General features: G+C 31.6%; 2 protein-coding genes and 1 long non-coding RNA gene across 5 annotated transcripts; 1 reads left to right on the plus strand and 2 right to left on the minus strand.

Annotated features, from left to right (window-relative positions):
- LOC109348070 (caffeic acid 3-O-methyltransferase-like) lies at window positions 1,347-23,040 on the minus strand. 2 transcript variants are annotated; one of them, XM_019588284.1, is made up of 7 exons: window positions 22,986-23,040; window positions 22,532-22,947; window positions 19,288-19,624; window positions 19,028-19,092; window positions 17,159-17,460; window positions 16,329-16,372; window positions 1,347-1,362 (listed from the first exon to the last, which is right to left on the minus strand). In XM_019588284.1, exons 2-5 carry the CDS (start codon window positions 22,889-22,891, stop codon window positions 17,161-17,163), a joined length of 1,062 nt encoding a protein of 353 aa, XP_019443829.1. In that variant the 5' UTR covers window positions 22,892-22,947; window positions 22,986-23,040; the 3' UTR covers window positions 1,347-1,362; window positions 16,329-16,372; window positions 17,159-17,160. The 2 variants fall into 2 exon arrangements, with proteins under 2 accessions (XP_019443829.1, XP_019443828.1); XM_019588283.1 differs by lacking the exons at window positions 1,347-1,362; window positions 16,329-16,372 and having other exon boundaries at window positions 17,013-17,460.
- On the minus strand, window positions 5,444-8,535 carry LOC109348069 (receptor-like serine/threonine-protein kinase At1g78530). 2 transcript variants are annotated; one of them, XM_019588281.1, is made up of 7 exons: window positions 8,400-8,535; window positions 7,919-8,092; window positions 7,482-7,820; window positions 6,642-6,896; window positions 6,422-6,555; window positions 5,698-5,922; window positions 5,444-5,478 (listed from the first exon to the last, which is right to left on the minus strand). In XM_019588281.1, the coding sequence occupies exons 2-6, from the start codon at window positions 8,055-8,057 to the stop codon at window positions 5,722-5,724; spliced, it is 1,068 nt and encodes a 355-aa protein (XP_019443826.1). In that variant the 5' UTR covers window positions 8,058-8,092; window positions 8,400-8,535; the 3' UTR covers window positions 5,444-5,478; window positions 5,698-5,721. The 2 variants fall into 2 exon arrangements, with proteins under 2 accessions (XP_019443826.1, XP_019443827.1); XM_019588282.1 differs by lacking the exon at window positions 5,444-5,478 and having other exon boundaries at window positions 5,721-5,922; window positions 7,928-8,092.
- LOC109348074 lies at window positions 7,972-8,687 on the plus strand. The gene is made up of 2 exons (XR_002107698.1): window positions 7,972-8,103; window positions 8,402-8,687. It is a non-coding gene; the product is annotated as an uncharacterized LOC109348074 (long non-coding RNA).

Genomic DNA, 23,702 nt, shown 5'->3' on the forward strand with positions numbered 1-23,702 from the left:
GCGAACTTGCGTCCTAACTATAATGATATGAATAGCCTTTGGACAGTTACTCTCCAAAATAACTTTCTGTTGCCCCAAATTCCAAACTAATGTTAACCCATATTCAATAGCCAACAACTCCACAAGAATTGAGGACCCAATACCAAAATTAACAGAAAAACTAAAAAATCAGACACCATCCTCATTGTTAATAACACCACCCCCTCCAATGGGTTGATCTCTCAAACTGCATGTACCACCAACATTAATTTTAACCTAACCAATATCAGGCTGACACCGGTAGACAAAAGGCATAAGGGAATCAATAGAAGAAATATAAGCAAAATACCAATCTCCAAAATTATGATGAATACGTAGCTATGAAAGAAATATCCCAAATTGTATTACCAAAAATTGAGTTGTTCCGCCACCGCCAAGCCCCCAGACACCAGCTAAAAAGAGGTGGTCATTCTCTTGTCTAGCATTAACCACAAACCAAAACAAAAATGAAGAGTTCCCCATAAATGAGCTTCAGTAAAACCCAAACACAACCATAACAAAGATAAGTTCATACAGTCCCTGAAAGTATGAAGGAGATCCTCAGTAGTATTATTACACCGATTACAAGTTGAAGAAGTAGACATATTCCTTCTACAATGAAGCAAGTTGGTCGGCAAAGAATCGTGAGCAGCGAGCCAATAAAGAATTTTGACTTTCTCAAGAACATCCATATGCTACAACCAAGTCCAATGAGGCATTATCTCCCCAAATTCAACCATTGTTACTAAGCGATGGGGACAAAATAACAATTTGTAAAATTATATTATTCACATGAGAATGAATGAGAATATAAATCATACTGAAGTCTCACGTAGATTCTTTCCATAAATCATTCACATGCAGTTGAGTGTCAGAAATATGAACATAGTCACATCAGTTGCTTTAGAAATGTCCTTCCAAACAGAAGAAGACGAGGTCTTAATAGGGGTATACAAGATGCATTTATCTTCAAGATATTTGTGAGTCAGGACCCTAAACCAAAGAATGATAGTTAGGAATAAAAATTTCATGCAAATCGATAATTATAAAGGAATGGGGTGTTTCATATGCTCCATTTATCATATTTAATTATCATTGTAGTATAACTTACACAAATTAATATAATTATTGAATGTATTGATTATCAATAAAAAATAATATATTTTGATTAAATTATCCCTGACAATACATATTTATCATTATCACACTCTATTTAATGCAAAAATGACAAAAACTGAAAATAAATAATACAAATTAGTTTCCTAAAGTAACATTATGAAAACCTTAGACATATTAAGTCAACAATATGAAATTATTTCACTTCCACCAAAAAAAGCAAAGATGGGTAGTATTTGCATTTTAACATTTCAGCTTAAACCACACACTAAATGAGAAAAGGGCATATAAGATTAGATATATGTTTAAGCAGTGCTATTAATATCATATTGGTCATCAATTTAGTTAGGGTATTGGTATAGTGATTCAACCAATAGTTAATTAATTAAACTGCATATCGACGAAATTATATATATATATATAATATTAACATTACTGATGAAAAATCAATAAAAACCAATAATTTTTTATTTTCATTAAAAAATTAATTTTAAATAAAAACCGACTTATATGACAGGTACGGTTCAATTGAAAATCGGTCAGTATGACCAATTTTGACCATTATAATTACATTACCAATATAATTATTGTACCATACTGATATAGAAACTGGTTCACCGATTTACCGATTGAATCATTAGACACAAACTAGTTTTTACAAGAATGTGTTTAAGTAAGTTAAGGGATATAAGATTATGAATGTTTGAGTTACGAGTTGTAGTACAAATTTGAAAAGAGAGATTTGTCCTTTTTTAATTATTACTAATGGTATATCAATTTTATTGAATAGAGATTCACTTATTTCAACAGTAAAAATTTTAAATTTATCTATAATCCTAGTCATCAATTTTATGAACATATAATGATTTATATCTATTCACTAATTTAAACCATTGAATTTCTCTAGAATTGATGGTTAGGATATGAAAAAATGTACTCTTGGAATAAGTCGATTCATCCCCAATTCTATTAGGGTTTGTAACTATCCCTTCAACAAGTGATGCTCATATGAATCCAATGTTAACATATTGATTTTTTTGAAGATTTAGCTAGATATTATACTACTATATTAATACCTTATTAGGAGAAATTTGTATTTTTAAATAAAGTTAGAGATTTGGTGTTTAAATAAATAAAGTTGTATTCACACTCTTTATAAAAGTTGACTCATCATAGTTGAAAAAGTCAGTTTTCCCACCAAATATTCGGGGCGTATTGGTAAATTTTATTATACGATATGCAGTAGTAAATCGCTAAAAATCTAAGTGGGATAAGAATAATCACAATGATTGTTCTTAAGACTATTCTTAAGATAATAAGAACATTTTTACTTTGTCCACTGTGTCATTCTTATTTTATGACTTTTGTTCTTAAATAACAATAATTTTTTGTTGTTCTTAACCAAAGAAAAGTGAGAAGAAAGGTAAATGTTATGAAAAAAGTAAATGTTGTGGGACTCAATTAAAAATAAGAATGTTGTTTGCCATTGTAAAAAAAAATTATTCTTATTTCATAAGAAATTATAATAAATTATAAAATAATGTGCAAAACCCAAATAAAAATGAAAATGTTACTATACATTGTAATGGTCTAATATATATGTTTGTGTAAATATTTTTATTAAAAAAGGCAGATACATGTGATGTGATGATTTGTACTTGTTACTTGCGCCCAATATGATGATGTATTTTGGCGTTCTCGCTTCCCCATTGCAAGAGAACCAATTATTGGAGATTCAGAACCGTTGCAAGGTTACGTAAGCTTGTTATTTAAAGGGCGTTTTAAGAAAGTGATTAATATTTATGTATTGTAAATTTTGTTTTCTTTATTTTAAGAAAGTGATTAATATACTGATAATATAAAAAAATTATATTGTCTTTTGCATAAATATTCAATCATTCTAATAAACTGAGAATAAATTATGTAGTGTATTTTTTATATTGTTAGTATATCACTCATTATTTATATGGTACAATTATTATGTCTTAAATAGAAATAATATTACATTAATTATGTGAAGAAAACATTATATTAACAATGTCATAATATCATTTATTATTCATATTTGATTATCTTTGATTTTAAATGTAATAATACAAATAAATGATTAACAATTTATTGACTATATATAAATTTTTACATATTACCGGTGCATCAACTTTACATATATTAGAGAAGTAAGTAAATAACTTATAATTCTCAAATTTATTAAAAAGTATATCAATGTTTCAAAACTACATATCCATTCCTTTATTTCTTATTATATAGGAATATAAATATGGATGAATATATTTGATATTATCTAAATATATAGTTACTTACACAAATAAACCTTTTATAATTTGTTTATTTATTTCGTTATTATTTTTTAAATTTCAACTATTGCCATGAAATTTGTCTGGAAAGAGGAAAATATCAACTTTTCCTTCTTTGGTCAATTTGAGAAAAAGGAGAGAGTGAGACTAAAAATACAAATTGTAGTGTTGAAAAGGTAAACAAATCATGTGTCTAAGATTTGTATTAGGGTGCAAGGTATATGAAACAACGAGTAAGGATCTTCTCTATTAGCAAGTATTATAAAGTAACACACAAAAGGAAATATGTAATGATATTTTTATACTTTTGTTTATCATGAAATTATATTTTTACCATTAAAAATATGTGTAAAAACAATCACTTGCCTATTCTTTAATGAAGATGATCATTGTTCATTAAACAACAGCCCATGTGTTAGAAGTTCTGAAATTACATCTCTTTTCCTAACTCCAATCTCCACTCCACACATCACCATAATCCCTACCTCTATCACAACAACCCTACTAGCATCATTATCACTTTATCCCCATACTACCTTCATCATCTTTCTCTATCGGAATTATATTTTTTTGTATTACCAATAGTATCCCTCATTAAGGAACTAATTTTTTTTGGGGTTGATGATGCCTCTCCCAATAAGTGTCACTCTCAAGAATTGAACCTCAACATCTAATAAGGCCTTACATCATTACTAGACCAACGTCTTGTTGGTGTATCCAACTTATGACATTATTAATTAGAGAATATGATGGGTCATTAAAATAATACTCTGAAAAGACAAAAAAAAAAGTACTATAATTATTTAATGATTCTGATTGGTTGGGCCTATATAATCACATGCCAACATACCCATACAAAATTTATTTTATTTTCACTATTTATTATGATTAAGTTTCTAAAGGGTCCATGTTTTGAGATTAAATTTGTCAAAAATATTTAGTGTTTATTGTTTGTAACGCGAGGGGATAATACTAGCATGAGTGATATAGACATGAACTATATGTAACAAAAGTATATAAGCTATGAAGCTTTGAGAAATATTTGGATAGAGGTGTCATTGTGTCCAACATGTTTATAATACTAATCATCTTCCGACACATGTTGAACACCTTATCATAGGTGTCCGATTTAAAGTTATTTTTTTATTGGCGATGACACTTAGCCAAGATGTCTTTGACACTTAATTGACACCTAATCCACATCCTAAATTGACTTAGACAACTCTTGGATACTTGTCTCAAATTTGTTTTTGTACAAAAATGTTAAAAGGGTGAAAAGTTTGGATAAGAAGAATACTCAAATATGGGATGTAAGATGAAATGAGTTTTGATACTTGATTTTGAAGTTTCTAACTTGATGGACCTTGACTAAAATGATTTCAATGATGATGACCAATAATGAGAGAAACATTCTATGCTGATTAAGTACTACAAAATAGGTCCATGAAAGTTTTAAATATCACTACAATGAGTATTTTTAGTAACACCATCAAGTACCTTATAAGCTAGTCAAATATCTTATTTGTCAAAAGTAAAGTGACTTATTTCGATAAACTACAAACTTATAAGCTAGTACATGATAGATAATCTACTAGATGATGTAGCTTTTAGGCTTATAAGCCATGCTTTTTTTTGTCTCTTCATAAAATTTCATGCTTTCAAGAAATGGTTCAATCTTTGAATGTATTCAGCTGCAGCCTAGTTTCTCCTGGTGTCTATGCAAGAAGGCTCCGCTATATGATTGGAAGCTGTCACATGGTTAAACTGCTTTTCATTTTCTGGTGTTCTAAGTTATTTTGAGTTGGCCAATTATGATGTACTATTTCTCTTAGAAACAAACACTTCTTCATTAGTATCACTTCATACATGTTCTTCACTGACCAAACCTACCTCTATATTGCATGTTAACATCTCTATATAATTACATAATATATTTTTGTTGAGGCTAGTGAGCAGCATCACATCTTGCATCTCAAGCCCCTTCAACTTTTTTACAAGCACAAAAATCAATATTGTATTCTCAGCATGCATAGTTCCACGGAGTCATAAGATGGTCCGATGGTTACGGTGAAGAGTTTAAGAGATATAGTGAAGGAGGTCGTGAGTCCGAATCTCATCTATAGCAAAAATAAAAAAATTAGTTATAAAGTGGTCTGATGGGAAGGGTAAAGGGTTGGACGAAGGAGGTTGAAAGTTCGAGTCTCATCTACAACAAATACTATAACTAACATTTTCAGATAAAAAAAACATGCATGGTTCTGCCATTTCTGATTCAGGATGCTTTGACAAGTTTCTGTGGTTCTGTTTGGCCTAGCATGTTGACAATCTCTGCCATGGTTGGCCTATTCAAGGGATCTGGTTCAAGGCACATCATTGCAATGTTGAACACCTTGTTGATCTCTTGCATTGGACAACACCCTAAGCTATTGTCCAGAACTAACTCTTCCTTCTTTTCTCCAACCACAGCCTTCACCTGATCCAATAATAATAACAGAAATATTTTATAGAAAGTAAATTCTCAATTCAAACATGTGTCTAGATTTAAGTAATTTGAGCTAGAAAATCTTGTTCTATTTTAACTATTCTGCTTTGACTAAAAGACTTCAAGCAAGTTATATGTATTGCATGGCTATCTAGTTCATTATATTTTATGCCTTCCAAGTGCAGAATAAATTAACTCAAATTGTATGAGGTTGATGCTTCATTTATTTTTCTACAATAGAGAGAGGATTCACTTACTCCAGGAGTAAGTTAAAAAAATCTATTCCACATCTTAGCCACAAATTCTATGAAAATTTAATGGTTCACGTGATTTGAATTAGCCAATAGATCTAAACTATTATATTTTCATAGAATGAATGACTAAGATGTGGAGTAACTTTTTTTAAATTAAATAAACTATATATCTTATATATTTCAAACTTTGACAAATGAATATAATCAAAGACAAACTCCAAGAATTCCAGTCTTACCCATGTTACAAGCTTGGTTCCTTCTTCCATAAATGCTTCATCACTAGGTTTTTTCCCTGTTAAAAGCTCTAGTAACACAACTCCAAAACTATAAACATCCCCTTTGAATGTTGCTCTCCCTGTATCAAAATATTCTGCATGAAAGCATTAATGAGTTAGTAACAAAAGTGGTGTGAAAGAGAAAAACTGTGTTAACTTTTAAGCCAGGTTTTATCCATACCAGGTGCCAAGTATCCAAAAGTTCCAGCCACAATTGTTGAAACATGAGTTTTATTTGGTTCCATCAGTGTGGCTAACCCAAAATCAGAAACTCTAGCCTCCATATTTTCATCCAACAATATATTACTTGATTTGATATCTCTGTGGATAATGTGAGGGATGCAATCATGGTGAAGATATGCTATTCCTCTAGCAGCACCTACAGCTATTCTGTATCTTGTTGGCCAATCCAAAACCTTCTTTTCTCTTGATCTTCCTGCATCATATTCAACATTGCAATTACAAAACTTAGTTTAATAATCAATTGATTAAATACAATAAGGAATCTTGAACATAACAGAACAAACTTCCATTTATATCGATGGATCAGATGTTTTCAGATCACACACTGATGGCCCGACTTAGTGGGTCTGAGCAGGATATATATACGCAACCTTATTCTAGTAATGAGAGAGTCTGTTTTCAGAGTTTGAAGTCATAACCTCCAAACCACAAGACACTCTTGTAGCACCCTCTAGAATGATAATGCACTAAAAAATAGTTCAACTTTTCATGAATCTTAAACTTTTTACTAGTTATACTTACAACAATAACAACAACAAAGCTTTTTCCCACTAGGTACAATCGGTAACATGAATAAAACGATATCATAACCTCGTATTATAAATCATGTATGTAAACAATATAGTTTTTCTAAGAGCAAAAATTTGAAGAAAAAGAGTCAATAGCAAAAAGTATAATGCATCAAGTATATCTAATACCTATTTTCATTGCAAATGTTGATGATTTTACAAAGAAATCTTACAATCTAATGCTAAAATAAAATCTAACAATTACATACCATGCAAAAAAGAATCCAAACTTCCATTAGGCATTAGCTCATATATGAGAAGATTGTAATGTGGTGCAGTATAATATCCATGAAGGGTCACAATATTCCTGTGTTTTATGTCTGCCATTGCTTCTAACTCTCTCTCAAAACCTTTATCTCTCTCTGCAGTTCCTCTGTTCAACCTTTTCACAGCAAAGGCTATGGACTCATCTAGTTTTAGTTCATAAACTATACCATAACCACCAGAACCAATTATGTCTTTGTTGCTCAGTTTCTGTGTCTTCTTTAAGACTACTTCAGATGTTAGAGATTGCAACACTGAAGTCTTGAATATTACCATTTTTCCTTCTGCATCATAATCCAATCAATGCATGTTAGTATCTCTTATTATTTTCCTCTTATGCAAGAACCAAAGTAGAAGATTCTCCTTTTTTTCCTTTCCATACCTGAATAACCTTCTTCATAAATCATATGCTTTTTTTTCCATCTTTTGTAGAGTAGAACTGAGATAATAATCTTTGATAACACAAAAGCTATGAAGCATATGGTTATGGAAAATGCTATAACCAGAAACTTCCTCATCATTTGATGCTATAAACTGATGTTGAAATTCTAAGAATCTGAAGACATGGTAAATTTAACATTAATGAAAAGCTATATATGGATCAGGGAAAGTTCAACTATCATGTGCAATTTAGTTCCTAAACTTCGATTCGGCTACGAAATAAACATCATGAAGTTCTTGAGGGTTGCTTTAAACTTTTCCTTATTGATTATTATATCAGGATTTCTCTTTATCTAAAGGTGCAGAATCTGTAATAAGAATACAATATATTTTTTGCAGCGTAAAATGTGAAATACTATCAACTTTTTTTCCCCTCACTGAAACAAAACTAATAATATAAAGAAAAGATGAGGAATTCTCACAGTAATTATGTGGAATAGTTTATAACATTCTGAGAACTTCTAAGAATAAATCACTTCAAGTCTCTCATATCTGGTATTCATGAATGTTTCTGAAGACATACATAGCTGCCATCTTCACACATTGGATTGAACAAGTTCTGCAAACTTTTTCACTCAAAGCTTCACTTTTAACTCTTGCTTTTGTGAACTTTACTCTAAAAATCTTTCAGTTGAATGATATAAATAATGACTAAGAAGAAAAATGAAGGAAGATAATGATGATGATGATAAGAAGAAAAAGATGATGTACAAGTAACTTTTTGAAAATAAGCACTTTTTTATCATGAGTAGATTGGCATAAGAGTAGGCGGCCTAACTTATGTTTTGTAGGTCCAAGTGCTTATAAACTGCTAAAAATAAATTGACCTGAGGTTGTGACATGCTACCCCATTTAACATGTTGACAGAATAGGTTGGTAAATGGATAAAACTTCACATTATTTCTTTGATATTGGAGAAGATCTCTACTCAAGAGATATATACATAGCTTATAAAAACAGTCAGGTAAATATTTTGTTAAAACAACATAATTTATGTTAGAGTATAAAGAGTTTGTCCATCAGTCTATGTAATCTATTCCAAATACTAAAATTAATATCTTATTATTATATCTCTTATTATATACTTTAAGAGTATAATGTTTATATATTGTCTCTGTAAAAATTTACGCACAGACAGTACATTTTCATTCATTTATGTTTTTCTTTTGAAAAATTAATAATGATTAAAAATGGATGATAAATAATGAATTAATAGTATATAAAACTCTTACATAGTAAGAATATATTTTTCTCATAATTTAATGTTATCAAATATGTTTTTTTGTACACATGTTATCAAATATGTGCTAGTTTATATGGATAAGTTCATTTAGATAAATGTTACATTGTTTTATATTCTTATTAAAAAACTTTGTTTAAGATAAGTTGACATGTGATATGTCATATGCAATATGATAAATTTAATACAAAGTACACATAGTTGATGAGAGAATCCAGTTATATATAGATGATAGAATAATAATAATATAACTGTTTCACGTGTGAAAACACTTGAGCAGTTGTGACATCAAAGTCGTTCATGTATAAAGCTGGCAATGAGTTTTTCTTCCTCAATAATGTGAATGGATATGATTTTAACTATAGTCTGGGAATGTTTACAGCTACGAAAGTATAAAAGAGAAAAAGGTGAAAAGGACATAGTCACAAAAATAAAACTAGGATGGCTAGTTAGCTAAATATATGGTAAAGTTTTATAAAATGTAAGAAACCTGTGAAAGCCATGCTGTCACTGTATTTTATCCCCACCTGTCTTTGTTGTACTAAATTTGGAGGTTGAGAATTCATTAGGCTGATGAGATACATATTAATGGAAGACAAAAAATGAGTACACATTTACCATAATGTTTTTAAGGGTTTGTTTCCTTCCGAGATAAGTTTTGGAAGTGAAGGAAGTAAAACGAAAAGTTTTAGAATTATGATACAAATGTATTTTATAGTTTTGAAGTATTCATTTTTTTTCTTCTCTAATACCCAACTCGAAAATGAACCACAGAAGAAATAATTCTAAGGGTAACTTTAACTAAACCAAACAAATATTTGATTAAGGATATTTTTAGTATATAATGGAGGATTTAATTTTGATAAACTTCATAGTATTCTTTTATATTATTCTTTAATTAGTGGGTGTGTACTTTCAATTATGTATTGATAAATGATTAGATGATATTATAAATCTTTCTCACCCACCATAGGTGTTCTAGCGGAAGATATATGAAGAAATTTAAATAGAGAAAATGACACCGAGAAATTAACGTGGTTCAGCAATTTGCCTACGTCCACGGTTGAAGAGCAACAATGATATTATCACCATGATAAAAGAGAATTACAAGTTCACTCAAGTATTTCACTTACTTCTCAAAACCCAAGTACACCCAATATCACACTCTCTCAAGTATATCTTAAACACTAAAATATTCTTCACAATATTAGAACAAGAGAAGAATAGAGAATATGCACTAAAGTTAGAATATTGGTGTGTCTTACAATGACTTAGAACATTCTTATTTATAGCCAAAGCCTTAAGGATTGTATGGCAAAAAACAAAGATGTTTCACCATAACCTCTTCTTCTCATTGGCTACAAAAAGGTTCCACTATAGCTACTCATTTTACTTGGTCACATCATTCTCTTTTTCTTTTAAGTCAATATTTAATAAATCTCCACATTGGCTAAAAGACTATCATAACTATTTTCATGTTGCTCTTCTTCATGCCCACTAGAGATTCTGGACATCAATCAAGTCCAGACAATGTCTGAACTTCGTTGTTGGAACTGGCTTCGTTATCATGTCAGCAGGATTATTTGCATTGGGTATTTTCTCAAATATAATAGAGAAAATGACACCGAGAAATTAACGTGGTTCAGCAATTTGCCTACGTCCACGGTTGAAGAGCAACAATGATATTATCACTATGATAAAAGAGAATTACAAGTTCACTCAAGTGTTTCACTCACTTCCCAAAACCCAAGTACACCCAATATCACTCTCACTCACTTATATCTTAAACACTAAAATATTCCTCACAATATTAGAACAAGAGAAGAAGAGAGAATATGCACTAAGGCTAGAATATTGGTGTGTCTTACAATGGCTTGGAGCATTCCTATTTATAGCCAAAGCCTTGAGGATCCTATGGCCAAAAACAAAGATGCTTCACCACAACCTCTTCTTCTCATTGGCTACAAAAGAGGTTACACTATAGCCACTCATTTTACTTGGCCACAAGAATGTTTCATCATAGCCACTTCTTTTGCCACATCATTCTCTTTTTCTTTTAAGCCAATATTTAATAAATCTCCACCTTGGCTAAAAGACTATCATAACTATTTTCATGTTGCTCTTCTTCATGCCCACTAGAGATTCTGGACATCAATCAAGTCCAGACAATGCCTGAACTTCGTTGTTGGAACTGGTTTCGTCATCATGTCAGCAGGATTATTTGCACTGGGTATTTTCTCCACTTTAACAATTCCTTTCTCAATGATATCTCTGATAAAGTGCATCCGAACATCAATATGTTTTGTTCTTTCATGATACATTGGATTTTTTGTGAGATGTATAGCACTTTGACTATCACAGTAGATGGTTGTTTCTTCTAGTTGTATACCCAACTCTTCAATTAGACCTTTCTCCCAAATGACTTCTTTTACAACTTCTGTTATTGCGATGTACTCCGCTTCATTTGTAGATAAAACAACAATTGATTGTAGTGTTGCTTTCCAACTAACAGTACAACCACACAGTGTAAAAACATATCCAGTGAGTGATCTTCGCTTATCCAAATCTCCGGCATAATCTGAGTCAACATATCCGATGACCTTACTTCCAACACCTTTGACTTTTCCATACAATAAGCCAATATCCATGGTACCCTTTAGGTAGCGCATAATCCACTTCACAGCCTTCCAGTGAACTTTACCAGGACTTGCCATATACCTACTTACCACACTTACTGCTTGTGCAATATCTGGTCTAGTGCATATCATGGCATACATAAGACTGCCAACTGCACTAGCATAAGGTACACTTGACATCTCCTCATTTTCGCTCTCAGTTTGTGGACACAAGGCCATCGAAAGTTTGAAATGAGACGCTCATGGAGTAGTGACTGGTTTAGCATTTTGCATGCCAAATCGTTCCAACACTTTCTCAATATACTTCTTTTGTGATAGAAAGAGCGTCCCTTCTTTTCTATCTCTCTGAATCTCCATTCCTAGAATTTTCCTTCCAGCTCCTAAGTCCTTCATTTCAAACTCTGAGCTCAATTGAGCTTTTAAGCTTTTTATTTCTGACATGTTCTTACATGCGATCAACATGTCATCAACATAAAGAAGGAGATAGATAAATGACTTATTTGCCAGCTTCTTGTAGTAGACACAACTATCATGCTCACTTCTACAATAGCCATTTTCGAGCATGAAGGTGTCAAACCGCCGATACCAATGTCTATGAGATTGTTTTAAGCCATATAAGGATTTCTTCAGTAAGCAAACATGATCTTCCTTCCCTTGAACTTCAAATCCTTCAGGTTGTTTCATATAGATTTGTTCCTCCAACTCACCATGCAAGAATGCTGTTTTGACATCTAGTTGCTCAAGTTCCATATCAAATTGAGCTACAATGGCAAGTAGGATGCGAATAGAGCTATGTTTTACCACAGGGGAGAAAACTTCATTGAAATCAATTCCTTCTCTTTGTGTAAAACCTTTGGCCACTAATCGCGCTTTGAATCTTGCATCTTCAACTCCAGGAATTCCTTCCTTCTTCTTGAAGACCCATTTGCATCCAACAACCTTTTGAGACTTTGGTCGTTTCATAAGAACCCAAGTATGATTCTTATGAAGAGACTCAATTTCCTCTCTCATGGCAGAAATCCATTTGGAAGCTTCTTTATTGTTGATAGCTTCTTCATATGATTGTGGCTCACAATTGATGATATCATCAACACAATTTAGAGCATAAGACACCAGATCAACATAACCATATTTCTCAAGATGTTTTATATGTCTCCTTTGCCTATCCCTAGCCAACTGATATATCTCAGCATAACCAGATCAGCATATGCACTATCATAACATAGTCATTTGCTACAGCTGCATCTCCATATTCATAAATCTTTTCCTTGCCTTTGCGCTTTGGACAATTCTTTCTTATATGCCCTTCCTTGTGACAATGAAAGCATTTATACTTTCTAGGTTTCGCTTTAGACTTGGACATAGATTTCCCTCTTTCACCAAATTGATTTCGCCTCTATGTTCTTCCTTTGGCAAAAAGACTATCACCTTAGCCTTTAGATCTCAAATTTGATACTCTTTTCTTCAGTTCTTTCGAGTGCAACACCGCCTTTACTTCGTCTAAGGTCAGATCTTCTCGACCATACATCATGGTGTCGATGAAGTGCTCATAAGAACTTGGAAGGGAACATAGTAGAAGAATTGCTTGGTCTTCATCTTCAACTTTAACATCAATATTCTTTAGATCAAAAATAATTTTGTTAAATTCATCCAGATGATCTTTTATGGGCTTTCCTTCCTACATTTGAAGAGTATACATTCTTTTCTTCAAATACAGCCTATTAGTAAGTGACTTCGTCATGTACAGGCGTTCCAGCTTCAACCATAATGAAGCAATTGTAGTTTCATCTGACACTTCTAGTAGAACTTCATCTCCCAAGCACAACAAAATTGCACTATGTGCTTTTTCCAGGTTTTCATCCTTCTCGTCCTCGGTCAGACTCTGTGGTAACTTGTTTCTACCTTCCAAGGCTTTTCCCAAGTCTTGATGAACTAGTAGAGCTTTCATCTCCAATCGTCATAGGTTGAAATTATTTTCTTCATTAAATTTCTCCAAATCAAATTTAGCACTCGCCATGATAACCGTATATCGGAACAATATCGTAGTCCGTGAACGTACACTAGGAAAGCCTCCCAGGAAAGAGAGGTGGGTCTTAATAGACACGCTTAAATACCAGGTCTTTCCTAAGACAGAACTTTCCTAGACATGCACTTTCACACTATTATACATTTCCAGTAACAAGAACAATTATTTTCTAGTGTGTAAGATCAGACAATGCTGCAAACACAGAGCATACTAAGAATTATCTTTTAGATCGTACGGCTTAGCATGCAAGAGCTCTACGAGCTCTGATACCAGTTTGTTGTAGCGGAAGACACATAGAAAAATTTAAATAGAGAAAATGACACTGAGAAATTAACGTGGTTCAGCAATTTGCTTACGTCTACGGTTGAAGAGCAACAATGATATTATCACCATGATAAAAGAGAATTACAAGTCCACTCAAGTGTTTCACTCACTTCCCAAAACCCAAGAACACCCAATATCACACTCTCTCAAGTATATCTTAAACACTAAAATATTCCTCACAATATTAGAACAAGAGAAGAAGAGAGAATATGTACTAAGGTTAGAATATTGGTGTGTCTTACAATGACTTAGAGCATTCCTATTTATAGTCAAAGCCTTGAGGATTGTTTGGCCAAAAACAAAGATGTTTCACCACAATTTCTTCTTCTCATTAGCTACAAAAAGGTTCCACTATAGCCAATCATTTTACTTAGCCACATCATTCTCTTTTTCTTTTAAGCCAATATTTAATAATAGTTCAAATTGGGCAGAAAAATAATAACATTTTTTAGATAATGCTATGTATATGGGAAATGCATCATACTTGTGTAGACAAATGAAAGAAATATAAGATCTCCGTTTTTTGTTGAAAAAAGTACTTTTTTCTGTGTATTCTAAGTTTCTAAGCTTACTCACTGGACAAAGTTTGAGGTCACTCCCTCCAAGCTAATTGCTTGAGGGTGTGTTTAAAAAAGATTATTTGACAAAAAAATAAGTTCCATGTTGGTATTTAGCAAGTGGATTTATTTTATTAATCTATGATCTTAAAAACTCGTTTCAATAAGTTATGGATTCATTATGTTTTACACTTGTCAACTACTTTATCTATTTATCTAATATGGAGAATTGTCACTTATGATGCTTATTAGCTATTTTTGTCAACTTTTATTTTCATTTTGATGATATCATGATGCACCATAAATTATACTCATTAACCATATCCTTAAGAAATAGTATATATAGTAGGCCTGGGTGGAATGATGGATTATATTTACATGTCATACTTAATATAAAGTTTATATAAAAACAACTGAAATGTAAAATGTGTTCATGTGAATTGTAAAATTGAAATTAACCCACCCTAGGATAATCTTGACCCTTCAAGCTTCAATCCAAGGATTGGAAGGAGGAAACCACAAGTGGAAGTTGTTGAGTACTAATATATAGAGGGTGACTCATTGCACGAAGCTATCACTAAATAGTGTATGATAAGGGTAGATATATACAGTCTTATTTCATAAGTGAAGAAATTGTTTACAAGATTTTAACTCGTACACAACTCTCCGTTTGAGTATTAGTATATCCAAACATCAAACATTGATCCTGTGACATGGGTTGTCCATTGTTCACACGCTTGAATAATGAATACTAGATGGGATTGGCATCTGATTTAAAGGATCCACAACTGTTCTGAATGTGAACTATGTCATTTACATTCCTTTGGGTCATCATTTGGTTTGAGCCATCATTTTCTATATTAACAGAAATGAGTATGAAAACACATTTGATTTCTATTTAACACATTTTACAACTTAAAGGAAATTTCGAATGTTGTATCTTGCTGTTGCAAATTGCAATAGTGCATTTAACTGATAATTGATTTGATTTAAACTATAGACAAATTCAACCTTATACTCTCATACTATTTTTTCACACCTGGTTAATGAGGTATAATAAATTCCTGGTTAATTATGTGTACTGCATGCTGTTAACCATTACTCACAACTGTACTCATAAAACAATCTCTTAACCATCTAATATGTGTAGTTAATCACCAATTTATATACTTAGTTCATATGGAAATTAGAGTAAGAAAATAGGGTGAAATGATAATTTTTTTTATTTTGTTTCTAACTTCATGCCAATAGTCACATTATTTTAACTTTGAGATACTTTGATGCTGAACTATATGGCAGAACATTGCAAGCTCAAATGTTGATAGGGATTACAGAATATTTCATCTGTGTACTTCTAACATAAATGGCATTCAGTTCCATCATTTGTAAGAGAAAATTGGGACAATGAAGCATTTTTATTTAGGACCAAGTGGCACTCTCATATGTGGATAGCAACAATGACTTGATATTGTTATGTATCTTCATGATTTCCTAAACACTCTCAGGATATTCCAATAAATGAAAAATACATAATTAATGGAAATGCTTTAGACTTTAGTTTTCAAGTGCAAAAACATAGTGCTGAATTACATGTCCATGCTGAGTGAGTGGCCTGTAATAGATGAATGAGGAAGAGGAAGAAGAACAAGGTGTGGGACAAAACAAATTAAACACTAGTTATACAGCACTTAGTACCATATGAGAGTGAATTCATGTGAAGAAGGAAGGGAAGAGCTTTCAGTTACAGCTCCATTGCCATAAACTTAATCTCCCTCCACCTCATATATAACTTAATAATGAATGTGATCTAATTTAGTTCAAAAATGATAGACTTCCCTATAAAATCAATGAACAAATCATCCTACAATGTAAGTGATATGTATCACAAAGTGGTTATATGGTCTAAAAACTAAGGATGAGAATAATGTCCCCAAACATGTCCAAAACCAATCATAATGAAGTAAAAATAGACAAAGTAATGAATGTTTAATTTTTTTTAACTGATGTAACATATTATGATTGGCCTAGTACATACTTTGGGACATGCTTTGGGACAACAAATCATTGTCCAAAAACTAAAACTATAATTCAGATATGGTTGTGAACTTGAGATAATATATTTTTAGGGCTAAATTCTATTAGTGTTTCCAGTTCAACAGTTAGTATAAAAGATCAAATGGTCTTTCATGCCACATAATGGATTAGAGTTCCTAATCCCCAAATCAAGTACTTTATCTATGTCATATTGCTCCTAATTATTTTATTCTATCTCTCCAGTTGTTATTATTTTGTTCTGATATATCATATATCATGATTTCAATAAACAGAAACAATAACAGAGTACCAGAAACCAGAATTCAAAGTCTAAAAAACCCTGTAAACAGAACACAACACTTTCCCTCATTTCTGAAACTCAAGAACAGTATAGAAATGGTCAACATGGAATGATCTGAAACTAGGGAAACCAACAGAAATTGCAAGTTGCTTGAACTGTTCTTCAGTCCTATGCTTCCCTTTGGCTCTGTAGATTGTCATCACAAATATGTCACCCTCAAGTAAGGCTCTGGTTCTGTGACTGTCATCGGAATGCTCCGGTAGCACCGGCTCACAAGCAATCAATTTGCCTCCTTCAGGGAGTGACTTGTAACAGTTCTTCATTATTTGCTTGCATTCCTCATCAGTCCATGTTGTTAGAACCCACTGCAGCCAGCATATGCAAACAATCAAATACCAAACAAAAAGATATGTTGCATAAGTCATTGTAATTTCCTTGGCAGTGAAAAGAAAGAGTCAACGTGTTGCATGAAGAGTTCTTTTCTTCATTGTTTTGAAAGGATAATATTAGGAGATTAGATTAATGAAAAAACCCTAATTAGTCATAATCAACCTGATCAAAGAATTGTATGTTCCAATCATCTTAGGATATTACATTAATGAATAACCGTATCTAGTGCTAATTTTCATCTCGAAACTCATTGGTAATGACACAATGGCAATGAGAGGAGTAAGTTAGGATCATTCCCACACAATGAAACAAGTCTATCCAACTGAAAATGTGAGGAAACTGTATTTACACCATTCCCAAAACAATTAAGGAGAAACAATCCATTCAAGAATTGTTAAGTACAGCCAATTTTTTACAAGAATGGGATAACAATGTATTTCTTTGTTATTTTTGGGATATACGTATTTGAAGAAGATAAAAGTATTTTTAAAAGTTGATATACAAGGCACCACCTTTGAAAGTATAAGTATGTTTTTTATTGGTTTTTATTTACTATAAAAGTGTATGTTTGGGTTCCTACTACCTAACATGATGATCCCTATAAATTATTCATCAATACATTTTCATTACAATAAATAAAATAGTTATTCAACTATATCCAGTAAACTAATTATTATGTCTTTGTGCATATAATAGTTAAAATAATTTTTTATCCCTATAAATATAACTCTTTTTTTTTACTTTAATCCCTATTACATTTTATTGGTTCTTAACCCCTACAAATACAACAACAAAAATTGTATTATGCTTTTAGTCCTTGACTGGGATTTAAAACCACTCTTTTTCTAAATTGAGGTAATAAAATTAAATGAAATATTAATAAGAACTAAATTCAAAATCATCATATTTAAAAGAATCAGAACTTGTTTAAGCTTATAAAAATCTACTACATATTGTTTCTTTTTTTAGAAAAGGAACACAACGCCAAGTAACTGAGACAGTGGACACTGGATAGGAAAAGTGGAAAACACTTACCAATTATGTGGTTATCAAATTTCATGCTCCATATGCTAAGGTTATTATTTATTTATTTTGCTTTTTGTTGTTATATCTAACTTAATGCTTCAAGCTTAATATACTTTTTTATATTTTAAGAGGAATCTTACATATAACTACAAAATTTTACTCACACTCACATGTCTTTTATATTTATTTAGTTTTATTACTTTTTGCTCTTGTCATTTTCCCACCTTAACATATATGCTTCACTTGTCATACCAGTTCATAAATCTCCAATAATAGTTAGCTAATATGCCAAGTTCATAGCACACTTTTATTAGCATAGCATTGGATAAACCTTATGACCATATATTCAATATCATCAAATCAGACTTTGCTTCCTCCATCAAAACAAGAGGACAAATTACAGCCTAAAGCAGTTGTAACATACTTTACACTTAAATATACTTTTGGTAGTGATTGTAAATAAAAGATACTTTGAAAAGATAATATTAACTATTTTGAGGGAAAGGAGTGACACACCTTCATAAAGATAGCATCTCCTTGGGGAATTGATTTGAACATGTCACCACCCACATGGGTCACACCTAAAATATAATATCATAGTAAGTCGCAACTAAATCTTACAACCTCAAATCAAAATCCAAAACCAACCCAATTCACTTGGTTTGGTCTGATTACAATCGGATCTGAATTTGCTTGAATTTTATCAAGTCTATGTTCAGGTTCGGGTAAAGTATATGCTCAGCCCTAATAATCAATTACTTAATAGTAATACTTACCTGGAATTTGTGGTGCTTTGGCCACCACTTCAGGCAAGTCAAAATTGATGCCTTCCTTCACATTGGGGGTTTTTTGCAAGATCATTCGGAGGCAGTCGCCGCCACTGCCACCAACATCCACCAGCCTCTCCACACCTTGGAAGCCGTCATAGCCCTCCAACATGGCTCTCATGAAGGGTACTGATACACCTGACATGGCCTTAACCATTAACTCATTCATCTCTGGCTGCTTAGAGTAATACCCATAAGCTGGTTCACCATTGGCCCTCTCAAAGGGCTCCTTATTAGGGTCCACAACTGCCTCGTGTACCAATGGCCATGCTCGCATCAACGCATCCTGCTCCCATATTTGTCAATGTTACAAAATTATATAAGAGTTGCAATATAATAACAATACTTCAGGATCAAACATGTTCTATCATTAAGTCATATATTCATTTACAAAGTATTGAATATGATTTATTTGTTGATATAACTAATTAAGAGTATTCTTCCACCTATTATTAATCCATTTTGTGAGCTACTTCCAACAAGTGTTGCTCAAGCTCAAAAGAATTGAAACTTTAACATTTTATCTTATCCTTATATTCAATGAAACTTTATATTATTAGATCAACATTTTTTTAGTATTGAATATCATTTATTAAGAGTTGCAGTGTCAATGTAAAATATTTTTTAGTATATCATCCAATTTGTTTAGGGTGTAAAAAATTCTACATTGTTATTGTAAAACCTATTTAGTCATTCTATTAATATATAAAGTTATGTACTTATTTAAAACAAAATAATACAGAAAATTACACCAACTTAGACCGATTTGCCATTTTGCCTTGAAATTATGTGGTAAGAGATATAAGTACACAGGATTCATATACATGCATGGGGAAAATATTTCAAAGCCAAAGAATAACAATATTTTAATTAGGAAGCTGAGCTAAAAAATTTATACTATATATATATTACATGTAATTTATTGTTTTTTGCTAATATGAATTTTAAGATAATCATAGCCTCTACCCCAGTTTTATGTAATTGCAATAATAAAATAAAGAGTTAATTACACTACACTCTTGAGTTTTAGTGAAGTTACACAAACCACCCCTCACTTTTTTATATATACACAAATCTCATCTAGTTTTTATACTTTCATTACACTGATACCCCTTTATGAGAAATAAGTGTAATTTTTTAGATAAAAAATATGATAAATGCAATTAAGTTAAACAAAATATTGTATATTATGAGGAAAAATCCAAATAATATACAAATCAATGTATCTATATTATTTTTTATTATAAAATACATCAACAATTCTAAATAGATGTTGTTTAAATTGCTCTTATACTATATCGTAAAGAACAAAAAATAATAAAGAAGTATCGACTCATATTATTTGGACTTGTCTCCACAATATATCATGTTTTGTTTAACTTAATTACATTTATCACATTTTTTGTTTAAAAGATTACATTATTTCTTATGCAGGGTGGTCCGTGTAATGAAAGTATAAAAATTAGGGGGTTTGTGTAAGTGTAGAAAATTGAGAGATGGTATGTGTAATTTCGCTAAAACTTAGGGAGTGTCAATGTAATTTACTCTAAAATAAACATCACCAAAAAATGTAACACAACATTATCCTAAGAAAAGTAAATTTATTTTAAGGGGAGGGATCTACTTACCTTCATCCTAGCCATTAATTTCATGGGCATCTAATGGTTTAGATCTACTCACTGATTCAAACCATTAGATTTTCTTAGAATTGATGACTAAGATAGAGATAAGTTTAAAAAACTTACTCTTCAACAAAGTGAATCCCCAATCTTATTTTAAAAAAATTGGTATTAATTATTCTTTGTTTTGGCTTGGAAGTGTGTTCAAGGGGAAAAGGTGGGATATGGTAATTTGGCTTTCTTTCTGTGGTCAGTTTGATCTTTAGTTGTGGTTTAAACTTTAAAAGTTGGGAGAATTTAATTATGTATTCTCGTACCCATGCTCAAGTCCCCTCCATGGCTCCATTGTATTATATTTTTTTGTATTACTAAGGTAACGTTTACATTTTTTAGTAAGGAACTAATTATTTTTAGGGTTTATGATTGTCTTTCCCAACAAGTATTACTCACAAGAATTAAACTTTCGACCTTAGGATCCAATGAGGCCTTATATGACTAAATCAACATCCAACGCCTTGTTAGTGTATTATTTCATTTTTGGTTTGAGTAATTTTAGAGTTCGACCTTTATACAAGAAAAAATAGTTTGTGCACTCATAAAAAAACAATACTGTTATTTTCTCGTAAACTCAAGACAGGTAAGTATGATTTAGAAAGAAAAAAAATAGGTATCAAGTACAAAATCAAATTTAATCTAAAAATGAAATAATTTCCCCTAATCATATACAATGGATTCATTAATTTAATCCACACAATTTATATAACCAATCTATACTTCCTCTAATAACCAGTACATATACATTACATTACAACTTTTACTTTTTGATTCATATCCATTTATAGTGTAAAATTTTATCATTCCATCATCACCACCATTAATGTAAATTATAAATGCAGATTCTCTGGTATTGGATGATCAACATAAGTAGAAATAACAGCATAGGACAAAATTTTAAGGTTTCTACATTTTTTAATTTTAAATTAAAAAATTATAAATCATCCATTCCCCTCATATTCCAAAGATTCAATACTATCCCGAGAGTTTAATACTAAATTGGGATGATAAAAAACTGTAGGTGAAACCTGTGCAGGGGCATTGATACGGGTCATAAAGTGGTATCTACAGGATTTACAAACGTTTTTTAAAATGCCCATATCATAAAAACAACATGCACAAAAATAAATAAGTTTGAACTGATACAAAATATAATAGTAGGAATTGTAGGAAACCCGTGGGTACTACATATACTAAAAATACTCATAAAACCCACATGAATACAGACGGATATAGATAATTCTCTCATGTTTTAAAAGAATGGGTAGTGGGTAGCTACTAATCATCCCCACCCATACATGCTAGTAACATGTGACACCAACTTCTTTTTTTATAAGGATTATTGATTATTTTTTAATTAAATAAATATAAAACTTATTAAATTTTCATTCCCAACCTTCCATTATTGCAGGGACCTGAGACTCTGAGAGGATCTCAATTAGGAATAAATATTACTTACCTAATAATGTCAAATAAATTGAATAGACAATTAATTTTTGGTAAAAAATATCTGAGCTAACCTGGTGATGCTGTAGCACGTACGGAGCATAGGATAAGCCATCCTCATCAGTGACCAGCGTTTTCCCAACATCTGTTAGCGAATATTTCCTCTCTCCTTCACTCAGGTATTCCTCAAACACTCCATAACTCGCTAGCATACGGAGGATACGCTGGAGGTTCTCGGCGTCGCCGCCGGAGTGAAGGACACGGCTGATGATCTGAGCGGCGGAGAGTGGGGTGTTGGAACCGCCTTGCCAGATTGCGTCAGCCACATTGAGACGTACGACAGCGTTTAGTGACATGGGAACGCTTATCATGTTGGCTAGTTCGAGAATGGCTAGCCTCGATTGATTTCTCGTCTCTGTTCCCTCTTTCTCCATTGAGATGAGGGATTGTTTGGTTTTTTGGGGTATAATTTATGAAGGAATATGAGTTACTGAGTAAATATATGCCCAAAGATCTGGCTTTTTTTTAACTGATTATTCGGTGGAACACGGGAGGGTCGTGTAAATATTATTGAAGAGTAGACTCATGTGAGACAAATACTCTTACAAAACAGAGAAAAATATATTATAATTAGTTAATTCTACTTTTAACTTTTGCAATTAAAAGAACTTCTCTCTCCGAGGAGAGGATCTTCTTCCATTATTGAATACTAGCATATTGAAAATTAATGTCTGGTTTGTTAATCTATTTTTCTATCATTTATAATATGTAATTTGTATGTTATAAATGATAAATATAGTATTTTGTGTTAAATATTTGTAATTTGTAGTTGAATTTATTCGATTGGTGTAATGTTCAATTTTTTTAAATACACTTTCAAAATAAGAAGATAATGTTATATAATTTTTTTGAAATAAGAAGATAATGAAGATAAAATAAGAAATCACAAATTATACCATGGTGGAATGATTATTTTGTATTTTCCTTTTATTAAGTAGTATAGACATGGATAGATTAACTTAACCTTAGGTGCTAGTGGTGTGGACTAGAAACAATTATATTATTAAAAAATTAAGTTTTGTTTTTGTTACTATAAAAAATATCCTTCACCATTTTGGGTAAGAAATTAATGCATTTTGCAATATTTGACTGCTTATTCTAACAAGTATTGGTCATATGAATTAAACTCATAACATTTTAGTCATATCAGATATCTAGCAGAGTCTTATACACTAGACCAACATC

The sequence above is a fragment of the Lupinus angustifolius genome, chromosome LG05 (assembly GCF_001865875.1).
Source record: "Lupinus angustifolius cultivar Tanjil chromosome LG05, LupAngTanjil_v1.0, whole genome shotgun sequence".
Lineage (NCBI taxonomy): Eukaryota > Viridiplantae > Streptophyta > Magnoliopsida > Fabales > Fabaceae > Lupinus > Lupinus angustifolius.